Raw genomic sequence first — 25,987 nt, forward strand, 5'->3', positions numbered from 1 at the left:
AAGCGACATTCACTTACTGTAAGGAACAGCAGTGAAATATCCCTCTAACATGGTTGTGTTTGTAGCCGTGGGGTAATATTACTCTTCTCATATTCTCCCTGGGTGGCTTCTCTGATTTAATAAGCATCTTTGCATTTTGAGTCCCAGGGAAACACAGCTAATTAACCTTATTACTTAAAGGGGCAAAACATCTCCCCCATCAATAAAATGACTTGCTTGCCTGTTCAACAATTAGACACTAAAGAGAGATTACACTACTATGAAGTGGATGAGAAATTAGATTGCTGTAGTGCAAGAATGAACACAAATGTGCAGCTATCTGTATCAGGCAGCGTTTTATTAAGTTACTATTGCTTTCCCAGCGTCCCCCTGGAGCTGTTCTATTTACACCAGCAGGAGTATTTCTTCATTCAGACGAGAGTAATTTGCCATCCAAAAATCCCTTATTTCCTTAAGAATAACACAAGTGAGGCGAGAAAAACTCAGCTTTCTGTTTGATTCACTGATATTTTATCCTGGTCATCAAGATGTTTTTAGTCTGATGGTGAAAAGTCAAGGCCCAGCTGTGAAAATGAATTCAGTAATTGTTGAACCCACAATGTTTTCTAGTCAGTATTGTACTGTATTTTTGTCTGAATCTTTCATTTCATTGTGGTTCTGTGGGTTACCTCATATCCCTTCTATAGATTAGTAATCAACTCTGGTGCTCCTATCTGGCCTGTGGATCAGCTCGGGGGTAAACAGATCCACGTGTCGACGGGCCGTTTGACTGACAGCCTGTCACTTCCTCTTTGTCATCATTGGTGCGTGCTCAGATAGGATCTGCAGGAGTTTGGCCGGACTGCTTTTGATCCAACTGGGATAAGCCACATTGCCAGCCCGGCCTCTGATGTGCTCCTACACTGTGGGCCAATGGTAGCTCAGATGGCAAGCTATGGATTCTAAGGATTTTACACAAGGAGATGTGTTTTCGCTTTGCAAATGTGCATCAGAGATGAATGTCTCTGAGAGAAAGATATCTGCTCCGCCAGTAGCCAGGTCAAAAAACAGTCTCTGCAGTAGAGCATGTCAGCAACAGCACCTATTGATAGGGGCAGGACCAAGCTGGCAAACACACACACACACACACACACACACACACACCTTCCATCTGTGAGGCAGGACATCACAGCCACAGCGCTGGCTGGAAACAGAGAACTTTGGTCAGTTTTTGCACGACCATGATATAAAACTATTACTTTTCACTCTGTCCTTTTTTTCCTGCCTTCTACCTGACAGGGCAGATCTGTCTTGGAGATGTTAATGGTTATGGTAGACAATATCTGTGTATCTGTGTGTGTGTGCGTGTGTGTGTGTGTGTTTGTGTGTGTGCACGCGCGCATATATGTGATATGATTTATATGTCGAGTTTCTATTAGAGAATGTGTCCATAATTTTTTGTGATGTTTCCTCGATCAAAATGTGAGTACGTCCTCCGGAGTCCTAGTTTAAAACATATATGGTTCAGTGTCAGCTTCATATGTGAATGATGTGGTCTTGTGAACAGTACACTGATGGATGTTTTTGTTCCCTAGGTGAGCGCCCATACCAGTGCCCCTACTGTGACAAAGCATTCAGCAAGAATGATGGTCTGAAGATGCACATCCGCACACACACTCGCGTAAGTTTTTGTTCCATGCACAGTTTGGGCAGCTGGAAATTATTTTGTATTCCCATTTATTTCCAACCGCACACACTGTGAGCTTGCATCCCAGCTAACACATAAAATTATATTATTGCACTTTTGCACCTTAATATATATTTTAACTTTTTTTCAGTGCAGTATTGCTCAAAGTAGAAGCAGCTACTGTAGTACTGTTTTCACTCTTGTCTCTTATTGTGGTCCTTATTTATGAAATTCACATAAGTTACATAAGTTACATCGCTAAGACAAATCTTTGGTTATCTGAATGTTGTGCTGACATAATTTGGTTAGCTGGGATGTGTGTTGTCTTTACTTTCTGTGCATTTCTGTGTGATTGCTTGCATTAATGTTTATTTGAGTGTGAGCTAACAGTTGTGTACAGTGACAATGAGTGTGTATTATGTAAATGTAAAAAATCCTTCAGAAAGCAAAGGTAGAGTAATAACTTTTTGGAGCTGTTTCACTGATGATGTTTTTAACCAGCCAACCAGATGGCCATTAGAAAATTCTTTCTGACCACAAAATAAGTTGTATAAATATGTGAGAGCAACATATATGATGTGTACTTTATAGATGTAGGAAAGTCTGTGCAAGCCATTGTGAAAGGGAGAGAGAGAGAGAGAGAGAGAGTAAGAGAAAGAAAGTACAAGAAAGTGAATAGGGATAGACACACAGAGAAAGAGAGAGAGATGCCAACCCAGTCCCAGGTGTCCCAGTACCTTTATCATTCAATCTGGAGTGCTACGCTTCAGGTTTTATGTTTGGCCTTTCTCTGTATTGCTGAGCTTGCAGAAAGAAAGGCTCACACAACTCGCCTAGTGAAAGAAGAGAAAGAGAAAGATACTGTAGATATAGAAGAGAAAATGAAATACACTAAATACTGTGTTGGTCATTCACAGCCCCAAATCCACCACTTTATAAACTGAGAACAGATGAATCTGCAGACAGCAGCTCACTGTGTGGCGATGCAGAACATTCAGAGGAGGCATTTTGTTTTGATGCCCCGAACATGTAAATGTAAAGTGAGTCAGAGCCCAGGGTGGAGAGAGGAAAAGGTACGGTCTTACTGGACGTCATGAGGTCATTTCCTGGGAAGGGACACCGCTCGTTTCCCTGCACCCCTTCTCGACCCATTGAAGTTCTCTGCCAAAGCGACACTTTCCATGAGCTCTCTCCGTGCATCTGGGTATGTGTGTTAGTGTCACTTTTGATGAATGGGACTTAATATGTATTTCATCATAGGTTTCCCCGTCATCAATTTCTATGGCTATGACAGTGACAGTAGTGGCCTGTCAACGCTATTAATTCAAAGGCTTTATGTAAAGTTTTATTTTAATACTGTCCAGAACAGCAGTGCTCTGCTGTTAGATTGTCTTGATGATGTAGGTATCCCGTCCGGGTTGAAGTCTCCTAGTAGAAACAGGCAGGTATAATTTTCTAGCGAGCAGCTGATTAAACTGACTGATGCTTTGTTCCTAATGTTCCCAGATCTGCCTTTGCTCACAGCGCTCTGAAATATGGGCTGAACAGTTACAAACAGCAGAACCAGATGAAGTCACCGTTCGGCAAAACAAATGTCATTTGGCAGAAGGAGCCGCAGCTCACTGTTAATGTACAGAAGATTTGAGACGGATGTGTTTGTAGCTTGCGTGTTTATTCCACATACACCACATCGTCAGTGACTAAAGTGAGACGCACGTTTGATGCTGATCATTCCTGGTGACATTTTGGCTGTTTGGAGATATTTTATTTTTTGTCATTTTGATCTCTGTGATGTGGACAAAGTGAATTCTTTTATGTGCAAAGTTGCAATTTTCTGCTTTGGATTTTTCTGCAGGGCGTTTTTATCATTTGTCTAGTACAGTTTTTACAGTTTTGCAGTTCAACTTCTCTTTCCATGACTGAATAAAGATAATGAGGGTTGTTAACAGAGAGTAGAAAAGAGAGTTGGTAGATCCATCTTGTATAATTCGCACTATATAATGAAATCCATTTTGACCAACTACAGTTTTTTTTAAATTTCAAATTACACCCTGAGTATGTCGACGTCCTGTAGCCATGCTGCTTTACAAACACCCACATATTTTACATGACACATGAGACGCGAGCCTGTCTCGGAGTAAATAAACAAGGCTCCATCCTCACGTCCGTAGATGCGCTCTCTGCAGAGAGTGGACAGATCCAGAGGAAAGGTTAGGCCAAAGGTCAAAGGGTGAACAGCTGCTGAAGAGTGAAGGTCACCAGGTACAGATGTTCGATGTTACCGGGGTCACAGTGATGCATTCTGGGTACGCCGCATCACCTAAGTCCATCCATGTGTTTCCTGACCTCTGAACCTTGACCCCTCATAGTTTTTTGTCTTTGTTATTCAAGAAGCCTTATTCCCTTATGGAAAAGGGGATTCTTTACTGGGAAAGTGATCCTTGTTAAACCAGCAGGTTTAACTGGAAATTTGCATTACACAGACCGTCACACATTCTGTTTCCTCGAGGCAGGTTTCTCACAGACACACAACTCACACTTTGTTGGGTGTTTCTTTTTTCCGTTATTCTCACACATGCACACAAACACTTGCATACTTACAACCACTCACACACACACGCACACACACATGCAATGAACCTGATCTTTACCTCCTTTTGTATCCTGTGTCACTGGGCACTCCTTGCCCCGCCCACATGATAGCTCTTTTCCCAGGACCCTTACTTCCTGCATTCACCCTGTTCCCATGACAACTAAGCTTTAAATGGGTAGAGCCTTTGCTATCAGCCAGACTTGTCAAAAACAGCTTCCCAAAGACTGACACTGCGAACCGTACTCCCAAAGTCCCACTATCTCTATGCTTCTTATTTCTCTTAACTCAAACTCAAAAAAGTCTTTTAAGTGTCACCGCTTTTTCCCTTCAGACTTTTAAACACACCCACTCTGTGCGGATGTCCACCCTGTTGAACACTCGTGCATGTGCACACACACACACACACACACACACACACACACACATATGCGCACACACGCAGAGTTACAGTTTTTTGGTGGAAACACACCCACAGTGAGATAGCTCTTTTGACTGACACCCAGACAGGCCTCTGAAAGGCGCAAAGGAAATGTTCTTTGGTAAACTGATGAGGTGTGGAGACAGAGGAGTGATATTCTACAGCCCCAGAGTGCCAGTGCACTGATACACGTTCAAAGGGCTTTTCTGTGGCGTGTTTTCCTTACTCTTTAGAGGAATCCATGTGTTTCTGATGGCCCCTATGCCGGTCATTTCCTCCCTACTGCAGGGGCTGTACAATCTCTCATTTCATATCTTCATAAACTCACAGGGAGAGCACCGGGGTGTGAAGTGAGAGGATATGAGTGTGTGTGTGTGTGTGTGTGTCTGTGTTAAAGGGATATCTTGATGCCTTTTCGTGTTTCCCTCTGTGCTGTGTGTGTCTGTTTGTTTTTCTGTGTGCGCGCATATGTGTATCATTACACTTGTGCGCGCCTTTGTACATTTTGGACACAATTTCTCTTCCAGGTTTTGTCCATATGTGCACAGACTGGGGAAGCCTCGTCTCAAGTTCTGCTGTATACTGAGAGATGATGTGCCTTTTTTTAATTCTGTGTATACTTGTGTGTGTGTCCCTGCAGGAGAAGCCGTATAAATGCAGCGAGTGTAACAAGGCCTTTAGTCAGAAAAGAGGACTGGATGAGCATATGAGGACCCACACAGGAGAGAAACCTTTCCAGTGTGATGTGAGTGTCCCACCACCTCTTCTTCTAAACTGTACACCCAACCAGTGTCTTTACTCCCTGGATTCTTGCATGTATTTGGCTGTGTGTATGTGTGACAGCGCTCTGGCAGCCTCTGGCACGAGGCCAGATGTGGGGAAGGGGAGGGGGGTTTGGGGGTGGGGTGGGGTAGGGGGGCTCAATAAGAGGCAGATAGCGATCTTGCTCCTCTGGAGGGGCCTAGTGGGCTGATCTCACGTAAACACATTGAGAGGATCAGAGGGAGAAATTACCCTCTGCTTATAATACTGTAGGAGTAATAATTATTCTCAGAGACTGGGGAGAGAACACGCGGCTGAAGATCTTGCTGATGTTTAGAACAAACCTTTTAAGACTCTTTGAATGCCATGCTTTTCTATCACCATTTCTGAAAATTGAAAACATATTTACCCCATATTTGCTGTTTTCTTTTATTTAGAAAGCCAGAACTGTGTCTTAAGAAAGGAAAAATCCACCGTAAAACACTTTAATACTGTTAAAAAAAACAGCTATTGGCGATGTACCTTGCATTCCCGCATTCCTGGGTCCATTTTGTTGTTTGGTGGTGTATTTTTCTTATTCCTGTGGATAACTGGCCAAACATAGATGATGTGACGTCATGTCAAGATATTTCCAGCAGCCACAGTGGAGTTTAAGAGGAGAAACAATTTCAACTTTCTAAAACATCAGCGGTGAATGTCAGGCTTTGATGTCAGCCCCTCAGAATCAAAGAGCAAGGTCTTCTTTCTATCTCTCTCTCCACCCACATGTAAAACCAAAGGCTAGATGCAACAACATTTGTGAACATTTCTCTCCTAAAGCTAGAATGCAGAAATCTCTATATTCTATGATGAACATCAAAAAACAATTTTGGATCTGATCCATCGGCTGACTTTGTCAACTCTCAGAAAATTTGTTTGAGCCTTTACACCCAAGTAAGCCTCAAATCATGGCATTTTCCTTGAGTTCTAAACCAGAAAATGTGCCCATATCCCCCGGGAATTGCCCATAGTTATTGTTAAAGACCACAAAGTCAGTATCCTATTCATTGTCAGTGGAGCAGCTCCAGAAAGTGTCTCCCAGTGACATCCAACATTCGTCTGGATTCTTTTTTGGAACAGACTTTTTCATGTACATAATTCTAGACTCAACTATTAAAGATAATAGAAATAACATGTGGGTTTTATTTTTGGGTGGATTTTGACTCCAACAAAAGGAGTGCGCAATTCCATGAGGTTTTTTTTTCCAGACGAGCATGTAGAGGGCTTTGTAAGCTCTGTCTATCAAAACAGCATTAAAACATTGTAGAAGCACACAGTAACATCTGGGTTAAGACGAGACAAGGAAGCCATTCTCTCATCGCTCTCTGTTACTGTGTGTCGCTTTCTAAATTTCAAAATATTTCACTGAACACTGGATCAGATTTTAGATCTCACTATATTTAATGCCATATGGATATGATAGCAGAAACATGATATTACAATCAGCCATTGTATATGGTTTCTCAGGTGACCTCTACAATCAAAATTAAATTACATTACAGGCATACATTTGCCTATAATTCAACTCAACGTCAAGTGTCTACTAAGAAAGGTCTAGTGATGAATAATTTGAGTTAGCAAGCTTATGATTCCCAGCACTAGAGGGTCAGATAAAGGTTGCACGATGCTTTACCAACTGTTTCAGGCCCGTCTAAAATCTGCAACTGATTTTAAGCGACACCAGGAGTTGCGAAAGTTGTGGGGAAAACCTGAAAAACTAAAGACAATGGTCTTCATAGTGCACATAACTCAAAATGTGCGGGGAAACATGGTTTAAAGTGGCTGGTTTGTCAGGACTCGTACAAGAATTGAAAATCAGATTTTTTTATGTAAATCCAGTCCATTTTTTGTGGACACCAGTGAAGACATTCTGCATTATAGTCTGATATACAAGTCTAACTTTTGTCAGACCATGATTGTGATCAAATTCAAGACGTTCTTCCTGCCACTTTTCATTCTTTCAGCTCTTCTATTCTTTGCCATTTATCCACAGATGTGCACTGTGTGTGAGAGTTTTGAATGTAATTGTGAGTTTGTAATTATGAGATGGGTGTGTCACGCTTAGAAACGCTACAGATGTTTCAGGAGCAAAGATAAGGCTCTCCTCTCCTGTCATGCACTGAAGTTCTTCACAGCGACGGCTCTAAGAGCAGCAGATGGAGTCGAGTGAGGAGGAGACATGCTGCGATTCTTGAACCGATGTGTTCAGCTGCAGCTGAACGCTAGCCAATGGAGGATTATCATGATTGATAGAGGACGATGGAGTCATTTGTACAGTGTAAAATGGCTCATTTATGATGGATGTTAAGTTGAATGCATTCCCTCTCGCTACTGGGAAAAAAAAGTGATTTCTGTCGCCAAGGTCTATCGCGTGTGATTTACAAATTTTTCTTAGTATCTCTGGCTGAGCCTGTGATAAGGTTTTCACAGCTTGATAATGACAATGAGCTACAGTGAGCAGATGGATTTGGTAAACAAGATCAGAGGTTAACAATGTTAAAGAGATTGTGTGTGCTTCAACGCCCATGATTATTAAAACCCTATACTCTCTGTTGTGTTTTGTAGGTGTGTGACCTGTCATTCAGCTTGAAGAAGATGCTTAGCAGGCATAAGCTTACACACAACCCTAACCGGCCCATGGCAGAGTGCCAGCTGTGCCATAAGAAGTTCACCAGGAACGACTACCTCAAAGTGCATATGGAGAACGTCCACGGGGAAACGGAGGGCTAGAACCTATTATGGAAGCATTGACTGAAAATGATATCCGATTCCTCAGAGAGAAAAAAGTTCAGTCTCATAATTCATACAACCAGTACAGCCTATACATATACAGATGTATAAGATAACAGTGTTTTGCTATTAAAAGTATACACATGTAGAATATGGAAATGATTAGCAAGAGTATTTCAAAATTGAAACCTATACTGTACATAATAAACTTTTGAGTCATAAATTTTAGATACTGATTTGGGCGTGACCAGCCAAATCACCAAATATCTCTCATCCGCCTTCAAAACCCCTGTCCTTGGTCACAGGGCCTGGTAGAGATTAAATTTTGGGAGTTGCATCTCTAAACAAATATTCTCACTGAATGCTTCCAGTCTTTCTGAGTTCCTAACTACTGTTACATACTGTAACAGCCTGACCTCTTTCACTGACAAACTGTCTGAATAACTTACTGTACATCTGTGGCCAGTTTCCAGCTGTCAAAGAAAACCTACAACCAGAGATGTTTACTGAGCTCTTTTAGCACACTTCTGTTGTTTTACTTGTAGACCATGTGCATGTTGACAACTTTCTGTTACATTTTTCATACCTGTTCCTTGGTGCAAAGTGTCCCAACATGTTTACAGATTGCAAACCCCAGAGTGTACTTCCAAACCAAATTGGACCATTTATGAAGTCAGAGCAATGTTCCCTTCCTCTTGAAGTGTTTTGAGCACACTCTGGCTGAAGAGGAGATGCAGCAGAGAAATTGAGTGGTGAGAACAGTAACCAAATGGTATTAATCCAGCAGTTACGAAAGGCCCTAACAAAACTTGAGAAATGCTGCATGGTGTGTGTTGCACTGTGGGACGGTGAGGAGACTACACACCTGCATTTGATGAGATTTTGTGTGAGTGGCATCTGAGAAGATTTCTGTTGTTAGGTATGATCTGTTGTTAGGTAGACAACTAGATTAGACCAAAAAAGACATTCCTGTATCATTCTCTTACTGTCCTAAATTAAAATGAAGAAACTAAACTATTCCTTATTTTGTCGGGGCCCCCCTAAAACCCCCTGCAGGACCCCACTTTAGGGCGTCACTGGTCTAGGGTGCTGACATGCTTTAACATGGCCCACTGTCTGGAGAAGCAGCATCACTGGTGCTTGATGTGTGTTGCTGTTGTTGTGTTTTATTAGGGACAAAAGACCAAAATGAGTCCAAAGTACTCTGTTCCTTGACTTTCATAATGGATCGTTGAGTTTGTTTTCATATGAATGTCCCCAGGGATATTGTACTTTATATGTTTACATTGTTGTTCTGTATTAATCCTTGTTAAATATGTATTTCAATGGAAGTGCAATTCTGTTCTTTCCTGTTCTATAACCAGACCCATTTGCTTCCCGTGTTCCTCTGATTACTGCACATTTTCCAGACGTTTAATCTGCATTTGCGGACTGTGAATTGTCACTTCACACTTTTGTGTTTTGAAATGTATAAAACCTCATCACCTACCAAACATCCATTTCCTCTGTTCATTCTAATTATGTGTTAGTGAACTGTTGACGTTGGGGTACAAGGAAACACTTTGAGAGTTGATTAAAAGTGTTCACTTTTTGTTGTTAATGTAACCCCTATTCTTGGGTTGGCAGTCTGCTGGGAGCTAAGGCTAATTAAGGCTTTTTTCCGAGGCCACAGTCACCACTCGCCTGATCTCTAAAGCCACACACTAAAGAGTGCCTCTGATGGTTTCTCTCTGTGGAGGGAGGAACTATTTCTCACGTTCATCCCCTGCTGAAGCTCCCTGACTAAGAGGTATCTTAGGATTTTACTCTGTGAGAATCTCATGAGAGACCTGGGAGAGACCTGGGAAAGCTTGAGTTATTCTCATCAGTGTGCTGTGAAGTTTGTCAAATGGGCTGCTGTTCAAACTCAATAAACCCTGCCATCTGTGGTTTTGGCTTCCTAGAAACACATAACTATTACAGTGTGTCTATCTTCACTTTTTGAATGAGTGTTTGCTGTTTGTGTAACAACAATTAAATCAACACCAGTATTCATGTTACAGTAGATTAGTTTTCAGCTCCATCTCAGTACTTCACAAACTGTACAAGGTCTCCTCCTGCGGCTCATCTCGGCCTCTGTCAGGCCTCTTGAGGAGCACGGTTGGTGATGACATGGTTCTCAGATCACATGCGGCCATGTTAACCTGCGCTCCCTCTGGATCTGGGTTCACCGCATGGCCATGCAGGGCGTGGCTCCGCTCACCCGGCCCCGCTGAGGCCCACGCTGCCAGCTGCGCTTGTGCTGCCCGCTGCCTGCTCTTTTGTGGTGAGGCCTCAGGGCCACGCTGACGCTCTCCCAAACTCAGTGGCATTTATATTGCATCTTGTAAACAGTAGTAGTAGTAGGGATTTTCAACAGTGGGATATTATTGCCTACCGCATGCCCCCGCCATCCTGTCATAGCACACACCTAGTCTGTCCTAAGTGGGTTGACCGGTCAGAGAAGTTACGCAGTGAACTGAGATATCTCTGTTTTTGATTGTTATACTACTCCATGTCTGTATCTGTTATTATAGTACTGTGTGTGTGTGTGTGTGCGTGTGTGTGTGTGTGTGTTTGCGTCTTGCCTGTCACTGTGTCTTTCCCCTGGTGTTTCCCTGGTTTTCCATTTTTGTTTCACAAAATTTGGTTTTCTCCTGGGACTTTCCCAGTGACCCAATACCCCAGTGATCTTGTCCTCCACTTGAATCAAACCTCTTTTCCCCTGCGCACCCCTGAGTGCGTGTGTCTCTCCCCTCTAACTGGGTGTATCATGCCAAGGCTCCCAGTCAATGTGTTTCTAATTACATGTTTTTACTGGAAGCCCCAGTTTCCTGTGTTGCCTCCCCATTTGTGAGTGTGGCCAGACTGGGCCCCGACCAGCGTCCACAGAGCCTCATGCCAGCCCCGCCCACTGCGCAGGAGTGTCATTACCACGCCGGCTAGGGTTTATGGCAAACCACTGTCACGTTGGGAATGACATGGACACGCTTGTCTGACCTCGGTGTTTGGCTGGCATTGCCATGGAAACAGGTAGCCTCCCCTTCCACTTGCCTTGACCAGGGGAATGCGGAATGTGGATGCCCAGTGAAGGGTGCCATGCAAAAGAATTTTAATATGTATGGGCAGGGTGTGTTTAGGTCTATTCTGGGTCTCCCTTTCAACGTTGATGGACATTCACTTAAAGCCTTGCTTCCATGGAAACAGACAGAGTGGCACTTGGGTACCTAAAAAACCTTGATACTCAAAACCACCAAAAGGTCAAATGCTTGACATGAGGCTAGAGGGCTTAAGCCAAAAACTTGTCTGTGAGAAAGAACAGAGAAAGAGCCTTTGGACACTCGGATTAGAGATGGAGAAGGCTTCAGAGGTAAAATAACTAAAAGACAACTGGTTTGATAGCCTGAATTGTTCAAAATACTGCATATTATTATTCCACTGTCAACTGGATGCTGCTCTCTCTCTCTCTCTGTCTCTATCTCTCTCACTCTCTCTTGCTCGCTCTCTCTCTCTCTCTCTCTCTCTCTCTCTCTCTCTCTCGCTGTCTGTTTTGTTCGCTGAATTACAAGATGGTTCTAATTTAATCTTCAGACTCCACCCCAGGCAAGAGAGCGGTGTATCAGGTCAGGTAGACAGGGATTATTTCATTAGGAGGAAATTGGGAGAGGAACTATCATTAAAGTGTGCACAGCTACTCCCCACCCCCACCCTGCGCAAACCCCCACACTTAATTTATACACAATCACTTAAGCACAACAATAGTTAAGATTCAAAGCAAAAGGAGTGTGATTTCTGAAAATGTGGATTTTTAATCTAGCTATGACTGTTGGTAATTCAGCATTTCAGAATTCAACTCACAAGCAAGTAGCATCATGAGTCAACTTAAGAAAATTCACTCACTTGTAGTGGAAGAAAAACGGGAACAATATGTCATTTGTCATTGTCATTTTGCATCACATTTTGTTTCCCATGAGAAAACAAACTGCAAAATCAGATTGTCAGAGAAGACGTATATTGAAGGGGAAACAGCATGTCATGATTGTTTATGTTTGAACTGCCTGAAGGAAATGGAACTGCATTTGAAGCACTGGAGCACAATGGAGCCTTGGACCCAGAATTGTGAGAAAGACAAGAACGTGACAATGCACAGAGGAAAAAAAAAAGCTGGCCAGGAAATGTTCTAGAGGAATGATGAAGAATTGACTCCTTTTCCCCAGTTTTGTACTCTCAGGGAGGTTTTACCCTGTAAGAATGGTTAGGCCTTTGCCATAATCACGGTCATGAAGTATAGCTGCTAATTCCCACAAACGACAACCACAATGTTGTTGTCTTTTTCCAACTGTGAAGAACAAAATGGAGATGAAAGACAGCAAAAAAAAGGTCTGCACTTGTAAGATAGCACAGAACATAGAGGCCAATTCTGAAAGGCTGCAGGGTAAAAGACATCAGTCAGTATGCTGGCTCACCTCTGGAGCTTTGGTGTTGGTCAGTTCTGTCATCAGGTTGTTGCTGTGTGCCGTCACTCCTCAGTCTCATTAGTAACTGCAGTGCTGTCCTCACCTCATACACACTAGCTGGACGTCTTGTGTCTGTGTTATGTGGCCATGCACTGTAGCAACAAAACAGATTTCTTCTGATATCTGAGTCGGACAAGGTTGGCCATTTATAATGTGTGATGACCACAAACGACAATCACAGCCTGGGGAAAATAAGCTGTGCTTATGTTGTGCTCAAGTTCAGCTGTCCAAGTACAAATTTTCCTCGGCAGAAAACAAACGATTCAACAGAAAATCCAATCAAATTCTGACCTTTGCCAAGGCTCATTGTAGCCCACAGAGCAGAAAACAGAAAAATGTCTATGATGAGCTGCCAGAAAACAAATTCAACCCATTCTTTCTATTAGTTTGTGAATGTTTGAAAATGCTGTGTAATGGCTGCCTCTCCTAGAACCAGAATCATCTGTCTGGGCTTTCCGTCCCACCGAGCTTCATTCACCGCTGCTCAGGGATTTATTGCTAGGTGATTAGCGATGACAGAGAAGACTTAACTGGTCTAGCCAAAACATTTGCGCAAATGTGTTGAGAGATGCGCCATATTTCTTCTCTTTTCACTTTGGTCAGACTGTTGCTCATCCTCCCCCTCTCTATCCTCTTTCTCTTAGCCCCCATAATCTTGGTGTTCTGGGAGACCGTCGTTACACACGGCCCAACACAAATAACACCAATCTCCCACTGAGCTGGAGGACCAGTTAGAACAAGAGAGGCCGAGGGTAATGACTCGCAATGTTTCACCACCAGAACACACACAGAGAAAGCACTGAGAGAGGGATTCACTCTAGACAAAGACGTGCACTGAAGCGGAGTGAAATACAATTCTTAAGCTAATAATACATTATAAGTAAACATGTACTTCAAGTGTGTTGAAAAAGGGAAAAGCAGATTTCAACGCAACCTAAACATCTTCATGTTTTGCTTCATGCAAGATTTATGTTTGGAACAGCAGTGAACAATCTATGGGATTGAGTTTAACTAGTGACATAACATTGGCCTTATTGTCCCCTCTCATGCTACATTTCTGCTTTGAATTTGTACCATGTTTGAAATTGAGTCCTGTGTGTGAGTTTGGAGAAACCAAATACCGCAGAGAGGGTCTGTTTCCCGTCAGAGTAGCAAGAGAAGCAACACTGAGATACACACCTTTCATGTGCTGATTTGAGTTTTGCTCGATTGAACACATAAACACACACACACACACACACACACACACACACACACATGCGCGCACACATATACACAACAGAACGCGCACAAGCAAGCTAACTTCATGGAGAATGGCCTCCAGTGTCTGTGGCCTTTCTGAGAAGTGAGAGGTGGGACAGGGTTTGTGTCTGAGCCCTCTGAATTAGACACGCTGAACCTGCTAACCCAGACCACACACACAGGCAGACACACACACATACGTGCACTGAATTGTAATTCCCCAACCACACAGTGGACATCATGCGAGGGGAGTGACTGCTGTCAGGATGAACAGCTGCCCGGGCCAAAACACATCTATCTTTCACAGGAAGCTATTGGTCAAACAAACGTAATGAATCCGTTGTTCCTGTCTTGTTGTCGCAGCCAGTTAACCGTGACCGTATCTGTCTGCCCCACTCCTACAATACTACCTCACTAACTCACACAATATTTTCACACACACGCACTCACAACCGTACCCCCCCCCCCCCCACACACACACACACTATACATACTCTTTGAAAAACATGGAATGTCTGTGCATTCATGTGCGTGTATGCACACACATACACACAGACACAGACACACACACACACAAACACACACAGACACACACACACACACACACACACACGCTGAGACATGCACGCACACACACATATATACACAAACACAAACATATACACACACTCTTGCTACCTCTCTCCCTTAAACAGAAACAGTGGAGTGGAAAGAGAATCAAGGTCATGCATCCATTTGGTTTCAGCGCTCGATCAACAAAAGCCGTCTCGGTAGCTTGTATAAACACATGCAATATGTGAGTGCATGCATACAGACGATGCTGTAAAACATATTAAAAAAAAAAAGAGTCCATCACGTGTCTGTTTGCTCTGTATGGCTGGTGATAATAGCTGTTATCAGTGACATATTACTGTGGATGCTGCTTGAAATGGGGACTAAGGAAACTGAAAGATGAGGGGCTAAAACGGCCCCCTACTGACATAGCACAGTTATAGTGCCATCACTCAGTCCTCAAAGTAGGGATGACTGCAAGTGAACTGCAGACAGACTGACAGAGGTATTACTGTACGGCAGGAGAGGTAACTCTGTCATGGTACATTGCTGTGAAGTTAAAAAAAAAAAAAAGACAGCACACATGTACGACATCAGACGATGCTCTGCCTCGCTGCCTCGGGGCTGTCATCTGAACCAAGTGATTTATAGGGGCCCGTGTTCATGTTCACTTGTTGGAAAGCTGATAAAATAAGGAAGTGCAGATACCTGTTCCCCAAGCGGTGGTCTGTAAGACATCAGCCTTGATCCCATAACTCCAGGAGCCCAGCCCTGTCAGCCTGAAGAATGAGTGAGGCTGACCTGGGTACAGAGTAGCCAGGGCCTTCAGGTACCCATAAATTACCCCCTTGTTATAAATAACAACCTGTCCACACGCTGAAACAGTCAGAAGATGTGGAAAAATCCAGCTTCTGTTCGCTACCATGAAAATCTGAGGGAATACGTAATACGCACGCTTTTGTAGTATTCCTGAAATTTGAAGACAATATGTACGATACTAAAAGAAAAAAGATGTTGTTTTCTTCAAAATGAAAACAACCAGATGCTGAATCTAAACATCGATTGAACAGCAAATGAAAGAAACCGTGTTGACGTGCTCAAGTTTCAGCTTGCGTTGTGACTGGCACAGTTTACCTCCATGTCCTTGAAGTAGTCTTTGATGCAGTGGCCCTCAGTCGGCGTGCCTCAGTAGCAGACAAAGATGTGTGTGTACGACTTTCTGCTTGTTTCTCCTGGTGAATGTGGGCAACCCGTATATTTAACCTCTGCACCAAACCTTTACAATCGTTGCTCTCACATCTCTCTTTTCCTCCGCACAGTTTAAACTGATACGATCACAAGTTTACTCATGCACAACACAACTGCGGACCGCTCACACTGTGAAGCGCTATCTAAGAGCCATTGTGCTCGAAGCCGTTTCAAACCCTGTGCTCTTCACGGCAAATGAGCGAGGCCGTTCTTAAGCTCCATTAAGCAGAAGGGCAGTTATTTATTTGTGTTTTTCAGCTCGGGACGTGGCCTGCCACAGGTGCAGGGAGAGCCACAGACCTTGGGGCAGCAGCCTACCAAACACACTAGTCTCTGTGGGACATATAATGGACCTTACACCCACTCCGACTGGGAGAATGGACTTATGACCTCAGGTTTTCAGTCCCAGGATTGATATGGACCATTTGTGTGGGATGTGTATACAACATGTACTCTTGTGTGCTGGAGTCAAGATGCAAATGATGCAATCGTTTTCAACTCTGAAATGGTTTTACTTTCATAAATCCTAATACCAGCATTAGGCTGCTAGTGGGGACATTTACATTAACCCCTACAGGGTTAACTTTTTTAGAATGAGCACCCTATTGGTTAAAAGGGACTTCTGTGATTTATAACTTATAACTGAAGCACAGCCACTTCATTTCAAATAAGTCTTTCACTTCATAGCTTTTCACAGTAACAAGTTTGCTCAGAATGGGCCTGTTCTCTTTTAGACACCTGGTTAAACAATCGTATCTTATCAGAGAACACACATATTGTTCCATTTGCAATGTATACTTTTCATGTGTCATAGATGTAGACAAATCTCCTGTGAATCATGCTGCATAAGAGAACTCTTATGAGAGAACTCTTATGCAGAGATAAGAGATTCCCATTCATTTAACAGATTTTTTTTCTCATCTTCAAAGCTTTGCAGGGTTTCAGTAGCCTCTGCTTTTGTCCGTTACTGATCTGGAAGTCATAAGCAGCTTTAATTGTAGTTTATGCACATGTCATACGGTTTTCAAAACAAAATGTAATTCTAGATAGCAAAGGTATAAAGTTTGGCAACATTTGTCAACCTGCTTTGCGGTGTTACGGGAACCGGAGGCTTCGGAGGGGTCTTGTTTGGAGTTGGCCCTTTGTGAAGAGCTGGTGTTTAGAGCTGTGAGCACGCTTTAGCCCAGGTCACCTCTGCAACAGCTTTTGATTCTCCAGCTTTGTTCTCCAATCAGAAACGTGTTTCAGTTTGAGTTTCATTAAAAGCATGTCCTGAAATTGGATCCATTCCTTTGTACACTCGCTGAACAGGAACAGAGTGCAACCTAACTGGAAGCAGATCATCCTACCCTTCATCAATGGACTTAGCTACATATGTGTATGTGTGTGTGTGTGTGTGTGTGTGTGTGTGTGTGTGGGTGCACACCTGTGTTTGTGTGTTTTTTAGTGTGTCACCTATCTGCTGCCTTTGAATCACTATAGACCAAAGTGTCACTCTCTCTGTGAAACAATATCCAAATCTTGCATGGCCTGGCAGCAGCATTTATTCAGTGTGCATGACATCATTTACCCCTCAGACACATTAATGATTATTTCATTCTCTCCTCCTGCCAGGGAAACACCCTTGCCTGTAACAGAGCACAGCAGCAGACTTAGCATAGATTTTCCACAGGAAACAGGGGCTTGAAATGGCTCTGTCGCCGCCCACTAACCCAACAATGTGTCAAGTGTTGGGCAAACATCATTGAGATTTCTTGCTTTGCTCATGGTAGCATGCTGTACACAAGATCCCTCCATAAACTGTCTCATCTTTCTGAGAAGAGAGAGGTTTCACTTTTCTGAACTCGGATGTGAAGAGCCCCTCCAAATAAACCAGGTGTTAAAGACTCTCAACATGGAAAGCAGCAGCGCAGAATTATGTACTCGTTGCAAATTGCTACCATTTTGATCTTTCTTTATTCTCTATCTATTGGGAAAACCGATCCCATAACGTGGTAGAGGAATATGTCCAGAATGCATTCATTAGCCCAGAGCTGTTGTGCAGAAGCCTCAGTCTCCTTTTTCACATCATCACAGGAGCTTCACAATCAGGCCTCCTGGGAAAGGGAAAGTGAGCAGAGAAATGTCTATGCAGCACATGTAGAGAAGAGCTTCCAGATGTGACATGTCAGCATCAACGACACTCAATGAAGGAGGGGGATGACTGACAGGCTCTCAGGGTGAATTAAAATATCACTCAAGGAGAGAGAGAGAGAGAAAAATAATCACCTTTTCAATGGCAACCTGTGTTTGTATCTTCAGACACTTTTGGGCAAGGTTATGTTTATATGTGAATGACTGCACTCAGGTTTGTGTGCTTATTTTTGGTGATAATGTCTGCTTTATAGCTGACACTAGTGTGTGTGTATGAGTGTGTGTGTGTGAGAGAGAGAGAGAGAAAGAGAGAGAGAGAACATGCATCCTCTGCAGGACTGTTGCCACTGTGCATTTGTGAGCTTGTCTATGCATGCTGAGAGCGCGTGTGTCTGCTGAATGTGTATATGTACGCACGTGTTAATTAGTGCACATATACAGTAAAGTGCAGTACGTGTGTTTGTGAATACCAACGCTGGATCTGTGGGCCATATGGAATGCATAATCAGAAAGGGGAAGCCCAGCTGGAGAAGTTGAAGCTGCTGAATTCCTGAAGAGAAGAACAGGTCCAGACAGCCAGTCCCTGTGGTGACACACCTTCAAAACACACGTGGAGAGAGGATAAGCACATTACTGTACATTAGCTCGGGTACGTCATCCGCCTCAGTCACCGGGTCAGCTCCCCAGTATACCTTCATTACAGCTCAAAGGCATCATTTGGGCCACACCTCCACGAATGGGCAACAGGGAGAGGATTAGGGCCCTCGGTTTCATGCTGGGACACAAAGTCACTCTCTCAAGCGTCGGGCAGCACAACAGCCATATGTCAGCCAGATGCTGCGGGCCTCACTCCCCTTCAAAGAAACAATTAGGCACAATTATCGCAACATATAAATGAATTTCATCCATGATTAAAATGTTTGGGGTAGGGGAGAGCGGGACGCACAGCCAGGTGGTTGTAATCTCGATGGCAGTCGCAGTGGGGCTTCGCCGAAAGGGAGCGAGGGAAAGAAAAACCTGCCGAGCTGTTTATTCAGGCACTTGTACGTCTGGTCAAGTGCTCCCCCCCCGCACATTCACAACCACCAGCAAAGGCATCTGTCCCTTAATACCGCTTTAATGGAGGTCATTCATTTTAATGGAGCCTCATTTCAAACTCCAATAATTAAAGCCCGTGGTGCACTTGTCTGGGCGGTTGTTGAGGCGGAGTGAGGGCCAGCTCTCCAAATAAACAGTCCCCAGCAAGCCATGGGCATCTGAACGCGGTAATCCAGTGGCCCGGTTCACGGTCATGGAAAGGGGAGAAGGCAGTTCAGCTGCTCAGAGGAGAAATCCAAACCATGTTAGAGAGATGAAAACCACATTTGGGTAAGTGGCAAGGAGGATGACGGGCGGTCCGAGCATGCTCCGAGGACAACAGAACAATCACATGTAATTGGGTTTGAAATGTCGAGAACACGGGAGGAACTGCCGAGTGATACAATGAGATGCTGATGTCAACTGTTTGTCAGATCGCAACTGTAAACTGTACAGAGTAACCCTCCGCAGTTCCACTCAATAAAGGATCAAACTGCATCACGCTCAACACACCGTCTGTGTGTGTGAGCTTTTATGTGCGTGTTTATGTTATCATCGCAGGAAGAGGAAATGGAAAGATGAGGGAGGGGTACAGGAGAGAGCGAGGGAGCGGACTGAAACATAACTACCTGGAAAGAGAAAAAGAGCGGAGGCAAGATCTATCTAAGGTGAGAGATGAAGACCGTTGCAATCATTTTTCTTTGTCTCTTCTGGTGTATTGATGTACACAGATCCTCAAGGTCTGCTGAAAAATCACTATAGACCTTAAGAGAGATGTGCCGCTGCAGTGCCATAGAGCACTCAGAAAAGGTGTGATGGTGATATGTTTTGATTCCCAGATGAAGAGTGTGACAAGGAAAACTGCTATACAGTACCTGTCAGCCTCTCCTTTTGCTGCATGCTAAATCCCAGCAGGATAGTGAGGGAGTGACATGTCACTGTCATACACACACATGCACACACACACACACATACACACACATCTGATGTGATGATTTTCACCAAGGTTAATAAATCATTCTCTGACAAACACTGTTTTGCATTTCTATAGGCATGTCAGTGACATATGAAATAAACACATTTTATGCCTCAGACGTCCAAAATAGATGTGTAAGCGGCTCAATCTGTTTTAGCCATCAGATAAATATCTCGAAGGCTACGTCTCAACTAAATTGAAACCAACTTCCCATGGACGTGGTTAAGTATATCCCCGGATAATTTATGTGTTTACTCCTCAGATTAAAGAGATCCATCTTTTAGGTGTGTCATCTACCCAGCATGCTTTGCTGTTTCCTGGTGTCAGCTGGTATAATGTTGATGTATGATCTGTGAAGAGGAGCCTTGTTTTATCTCCTGCGTGGTGACATGGGATGGTTGTTTTATCTCCTGTGCGGAGGCATGGGATGATCGTCCTGCTCCCTTGGCCTATCTGCCTGCTGAGGGCCTGATGAAAGCACAGGGCCACCTTGTCCAGACAGGACGCATCCATCAGGGGAACAGCATGTCAGACTGGGGGGCAGAGGAGAGTCATCCTCGGGGCGAACGAAGGGTATTAGCTCGGTCAAACAGGGTTTAAGCTTGACAAACACCACAGGAGCGGTCAGGTTGGTCGGGATGTTTGGATCACAGCATACACTCTATGTCAGTTAGCAAGAAAATCCATAACACCATGTAAATACAGCAGTGCTTAAAACATAGTATGGTAGACAGAGCGTGCACAGTTACAATGTGGCTCCTCTCTCGTGCGGGTGGTTACATTTCTCCATGAGTAAAGCCTTTTGTCTCTCGTGTCTCTCCACACAGTTGAAGACAGAAAGACAGAGAGATCATTCAGACAATAAAAAACATTATTGGATGAGCTACAACATTATTAAAATGTACAAATGTGTGCAGCACAGCCAGATAATTCCAGTCACATGGTAGTCAGACAATACATACGGGACAGATCAGTGAAGACAATATGAAACAAAGACATGAGAATGTTTGCTGATTTTTTTCTTTATATTACTTCATTCGACCATGGACACACTAACACACTTTGAAGTGGCTTTTGAGGGCTGATGATGGGCATGGTGCCCAGACACACAAACCAAATGTTTCAATTTTTACAAAGTGACCCTCTTTTGCAGATAAAAACAAAATGCTACATCCATTTGGAGACAATTGCCCAAGCACTCGGATCAGAACTTATTTCAATGGGCCCTTTATAAGTTCCTCAAGTTTATCCTCAGGGCTTAGTGACGTTTGAATCTGTGAATGTATAATCTTTATATTCTCTCTCTCTCCCTCTCTCCCTCTCTCTCTCTCCCTCTCTCTCCCCCCCCCCCCTCTCTCTCTCTCTCTCTCTCTCTCTGTGTTTACTGATTGCTTCCACACACTGAAGGGGAAGTCCAGCTGGAGACTGTAAAAATAAACTTCATGTTTAAAAATGGGTAGATTAGCCCCTTTAATTGGTTTCTTTTCATGTTTGTGTCCTTGTGTGTCCAACCTGGCAGGAGCCAGCAGGTTGAGAACAGAGAGACAGAAAGCTGTGTGCTGCATGGGAATGTAGAGGAGCGCAGTTTTTTGAAGTGAAGAGAAACACTAATTGGCAAGGGAGTGCAGAAAAAGACCTGTCGCCTGCCAGATGTTTCTGTAAAAGCCGTTAGCGTGCTGCAGGTCCGGAGTGAGGTGTTGGAGGCCTACACATGCATCAGAGGGCCCGTCAGGATCCTGGACCACTGCTGCTGTACACCTGGCTTCCTGTCTCCCTGCACAGCTGTGCACCGCAGCATGTTGCATCATGTTTAGGCTGTCCCATCCAGCTCTTTCTGTTGTGTATTATCAGATTTAGTTTACTGTTAAACGAGCATGTCGTGCTGGCTTGCTTTTGTGGTGTGGTCAAACAAAAGCCACTGATAAATCAAAAATAGAAAGCAAACCTTTATTTCGAGCTTTTCTTACATCATGACTTTGCCTCTGGTGTGTTATACAGCAATCTTACCTGCACATTGACCTGTATGGATAAACAGATAAACACACTACCTTTTCTAATAAGCTGTTTACATGATGTCAGATGGAAAAGTGAATTCACCTCCCGCATCATGTTATTCACTTAACAAGGCAAATCAAAGCCATTACCTTGCATGATGTACTACCTTGGGTCGGAACATAATATTTCATTTTTATCTAGATCCCCTTTGATCATATACTGTGCAAACTGTGCAATGTATTATCATATTGTATAAGAGTGTTACTTTAGATGCAACACAATTGGATTTCCTATCACTTACAGCACTTCATAATATCTTGATGTAAACCACTGGAAGGGAAAAATGAATGACAGTTCTGACGATTGTGTTTCAAGAGTCTAATTGAAGACTTTCTTGTAATTTCGTGAGGACTAAACAAGAAGTGTTTGGTTTACTGGAGTTTGTTAACGGCACGCTCTCACGGCTCTCCCTCGTTTTTCAACAGTCCGTCATTTTTCTATAGCACATTATAAAACCTATTACTCTTCACTCATCACTTTTGGGAAGACAGAGGAAAAAAGAGGCTTAAAGTGAACCTCAAGCAAAACCCATCTGGGAGGCTTAATTGCAAGTAAGCTCTGTTTAATAAGCAGTGGATCATATGTCCCAGTTCAGCTTGTAGAGGCGGAGAGAGGAACCTCCAGAAGCACAGGAATGTCAGTGTTTGTGTATGAATGTATATGGACGTATGCCAGCACCGCTGCACTGAAGAGACGTCTTAGGTTGGCACTGTAATCGACTCTGCATTGACAAGGCCTGTTAAGGTCTGCTGAGGTTAGAGGAGGGTGAGTGAGGGAAAGTGATGGAGTAACGTTCCTGTCCCTCAACAACTCCTGTGGAGGTGCCCTTGAGCAAGGCACTGAACCCCCAGCTGCTCCAGTGGAGCTGCTCAGTGCCAACAGACAGTGGAAGACTGTGCAGCTTCCAGGAATGTGTGTGTGAATGTGTGTGTGAATGTGTTTATCTGAAGAGAAGCAGGGTGTTGCTGGAAAGGAGCAAGCGTACTCAGTTGACTTTGCCTGGATAAATAAAGTCATGGTGTGTTACATTGCCACACTCGGTTTATCCTGGAGGCCTGGAGCAATTACAAGCTGTTTTTTTAATTGGAGGGGTTGTATTTCAAAAACAAATGATTATGCATTTTATAAAAAGAGCATACATCATCACCCAGTCTTTACTCTCTAATTTGACAAATTTGCTTGATGTCAAACAGACACATAATGAGATTATGTCAAGCATAGAATAACAGAGAGCTAGCTGAATTTTGATGAACACAGTGGAACACCAAATGATCCAAGAGAATTTTGCCAAAAGAGAGAATTGCCAAAAAACACATGCACTTTTCAGTGTTTTCTTTAATTTTTCCATCTTATTTTCATTAGTGCAAAGCAAATCCTAATAGTGCACAAAGCAATAAAAGCCACACCATCATTAAAAAAACATGACTATTTTATTCTATTCTATTCTATTCTATTCTATCAAAACAATAACAATACCTAACCACAGACTTCATTTGTAGCCCTAAACAGTAATGAACTTAAGACAACTGTGTTCATTTTTCCATCTCAGGTCCCATTCCATAAACAATTTGGTCACCTTTACACAGCCAGACTTTGCTGTCACAGATGAAGCTATTAAGAAAGATCCCAAATCCGTTTTGGCTCCTCTAGCAAATCATCGGGTTACACAATAAAAACCTCCGCAGAGAGAGATTGCATTTACAAGTGTCGCTGGAGTGTGGAAAAGAGCTTGTGAGATCTATAAATATATAAAATGGGTGATTTCACTTTCTGAAAAAAAAAAAAGGATCCGAGGACCAGCTGTAGGTTTGTAAGAAAAGGATCTGTAAAACAGAACTAACTCTGCGTAGAGACGATGGGAATCACATGTGCACTTTTTGCCCCTGACACTCAAGTTTATGTATGTGTATGTTTAGTGTGTGTGTGTGTGTGCCTGTGTGTATGCATTTACTACACACCTGTGTGTGTAGCCATAAACGGAAAGCCTTTATGTTTGTAAGTGATCTTTGTTTTCAATGAAAATCCAATCTAGCAAAACCAGAATATCAATTTCCTTGATATCAGTTAATCCAATTTTGTGGATACGGATATGATTGTTGTGAACCTGTGATGGCATCATGAACACTATGGCTTGTAGAACAGTAGTATCTAACATAATACTTCCAAAACAATAAATATTTTGAGTTCTGCTTCCTAACACACATTCCCAAACTGCTGACAAGGTGGAGAATGTGAACGTCACATTACTCTGATACAAGCAAAACAAAAGCAGACCTTGTGCTTTTCGACAATAACTAACATTATCTCTAATCTAGCAGTCAGATTAAACTGCTGAAACAAAATAGGGGTTGATATGCAGCACATCAGTCATTGAGGGGGATTACCCAGAAAAGTAAAAGCATGCAGGTTCTATAAACTCCCGTGCATCTGATGTGTGAGAGGATGAGAGAATCATCGCTTCTGTCAGATGACATCATCCTCTCTCTCTCTCTCTCTCTCTCTCTCTCTCTCTCTCTCTCTCTCTCTCGCTCAAACACATCACACCAGTTTTCTAGCACCATTCTTCTAGTATCACAGACAACCATGACTGCTCTACAGAGGTAGTGAATTGTAATAGATGCTGCCATTCAATCTCACTTCCATGGCTGTCAGGCACTTAAGAGAGGAAAGTCTAGGCAATTATAAACAAACACCTGGTATTTGGCAATGTGGATCTCTGTGTGTGGGTCTCAGGAGAATAGCCAAAGACAGTCAGTCAGACTTCATGTACTGCACACAGACCAGATGCTTTAAACAACACCTACCATATTGCTTTGTTTAAAATCTCATTACTCATTCTTTTGGAATTGTACTTACTTCCAGCAAGAATCTACAAAGTAATGAACCTGAATAAGTTTTTGTCCGACACAGAATCAAGCCGTGCTTCAGTTTACTGTGAACATCATTAAAGTCTTTATCTCAAAGTTATTTGGGTTTTACATCACCAGTGTCTATGATAATCTGTCATACTTCAGAGTTTGTTGTTTGTAGCTTTGTTGTTTATGGGTCAGTTCAGTCCACAAGTTCTGCAATTAGTGTGCTGTTCTGTTGAAGGAGAGATGAAGGATTTCTGACTTGACTAATAGCCTGAGCTCTAATCTGGGGTGTTGATTGACACTGTCTTCAATGGGTTTGTTTACACAAGGTCCCGCCTTTAGCGTCTGTCATCTAGTCACCTCTCATACATGTCATGAACGGTGCCCCGTGTCCCCACTGTCTGGCCCAGAGTCAGAGCAACATACACAAACACGGCTTCCATCGTCACTGACTAAACTTCCACATGCTCTCAAGCCAAAGGCAAGAACATTCTATATGTAGTTTAAAGGATAATATCTGTGTTTCTGTTAGAAGTTTGTGCCAATCGTCTTGCCCTCCTCCTTTACATTATTCCTGGTTTGTCTGCACACAGATATCAGGTCTTGTTTTCCTAACTTCAGAAGAAGCCATTTAACGCCATTCATTCTTGTACAGTATGAAAAACAACTTCCACAGACTTGAGACTTGCCAAAGCTAGATATCCATCACAGTAAAGATGAAGCCTTTTGTCAGAGTTTCTGTTTTATCGTTATTTCAGTGTGCCCTATTGTTGAGTATTTTGATATCAGTGTGCGCTTTACGCTGAGCTCTATTTACTGTCAATCACCTGACACCCATCCTAAGAAATCTAAGTCCCCACCAAATAATCCTTCAAAACATGTCCGCTTACAAACTTTATTGTCACATCTGTGTCTTTTTATTTATGGTGTCTTTGTTAGCTGGGACAGCAGTTCATTTCAAACTGTAGGTTTGACAACAACAAAATATAAAGTTTGTATTTAAAAGAAAAAAGGGGGGAAAAAATCTAATTTCATAATGTCATGCATTGGTTGGGGGAAATGTTAACTAGACGTAGACAGAAGTAAATGGGCTCTAACTCTAAATG

At 43.0% G+C, this 25,987-nt stretch overlaps 1 protein-coding gene across 5 annotated transcripts in view; it reads left to right on the top strand.

The window, feature by feature from the left end:
• prdm5 (PR domain containing 5) overlaps window positions 1-10,119 on the top strand; it is a 29,948-nt gene extending 19,829 nt beyond the window's left edge. For 4 of the 5 annotated variants that reach the window (XM_071912840.2, XM_071912838.2, XM_071912839.2 and 1 more), the window contains 3 exons: window positions 1,575-1,660; window positions 5,318-5,422; window positions 8,044-10,119. In XM_071912840.2, coding sequence (XP_071768941.2) covers window positions 1,575-1,660; window positions 5,318-5,422; window positions 8,044-8,208 — 356 coding nt within the window. In that variant the 3' untranslated portion in view covers window positions 8,209-10,119. The remainder of the gene's footprint in view (window positions 1-1,574; window positions 1,661-5,317; window positions 5,423-8,043) is intronic. The other variant, XM_071912842.2, reaches the window with a different exon arrangement.
• Window positions 10,120-25,987: the final 15,868 nt, after the last annotated feature.

The sequence above is a fragment of the Centroberyx gerrardi genome, chromosome 9 (genome assembly GCF_048128805.1).
Source record: "Centroberyx gerrardi isolate f3 chromosome 9, fCenGer3.hap1.cur.20231027, whole genome shotgun sequence".
In the NCBI taxonomy this organism is placed as follows: Eukaryota; Metazoa; Chordata; class Actinopteri; order Beryciformes; family Berycidae; genus Centroberyx; species Centroberyx gerrardi.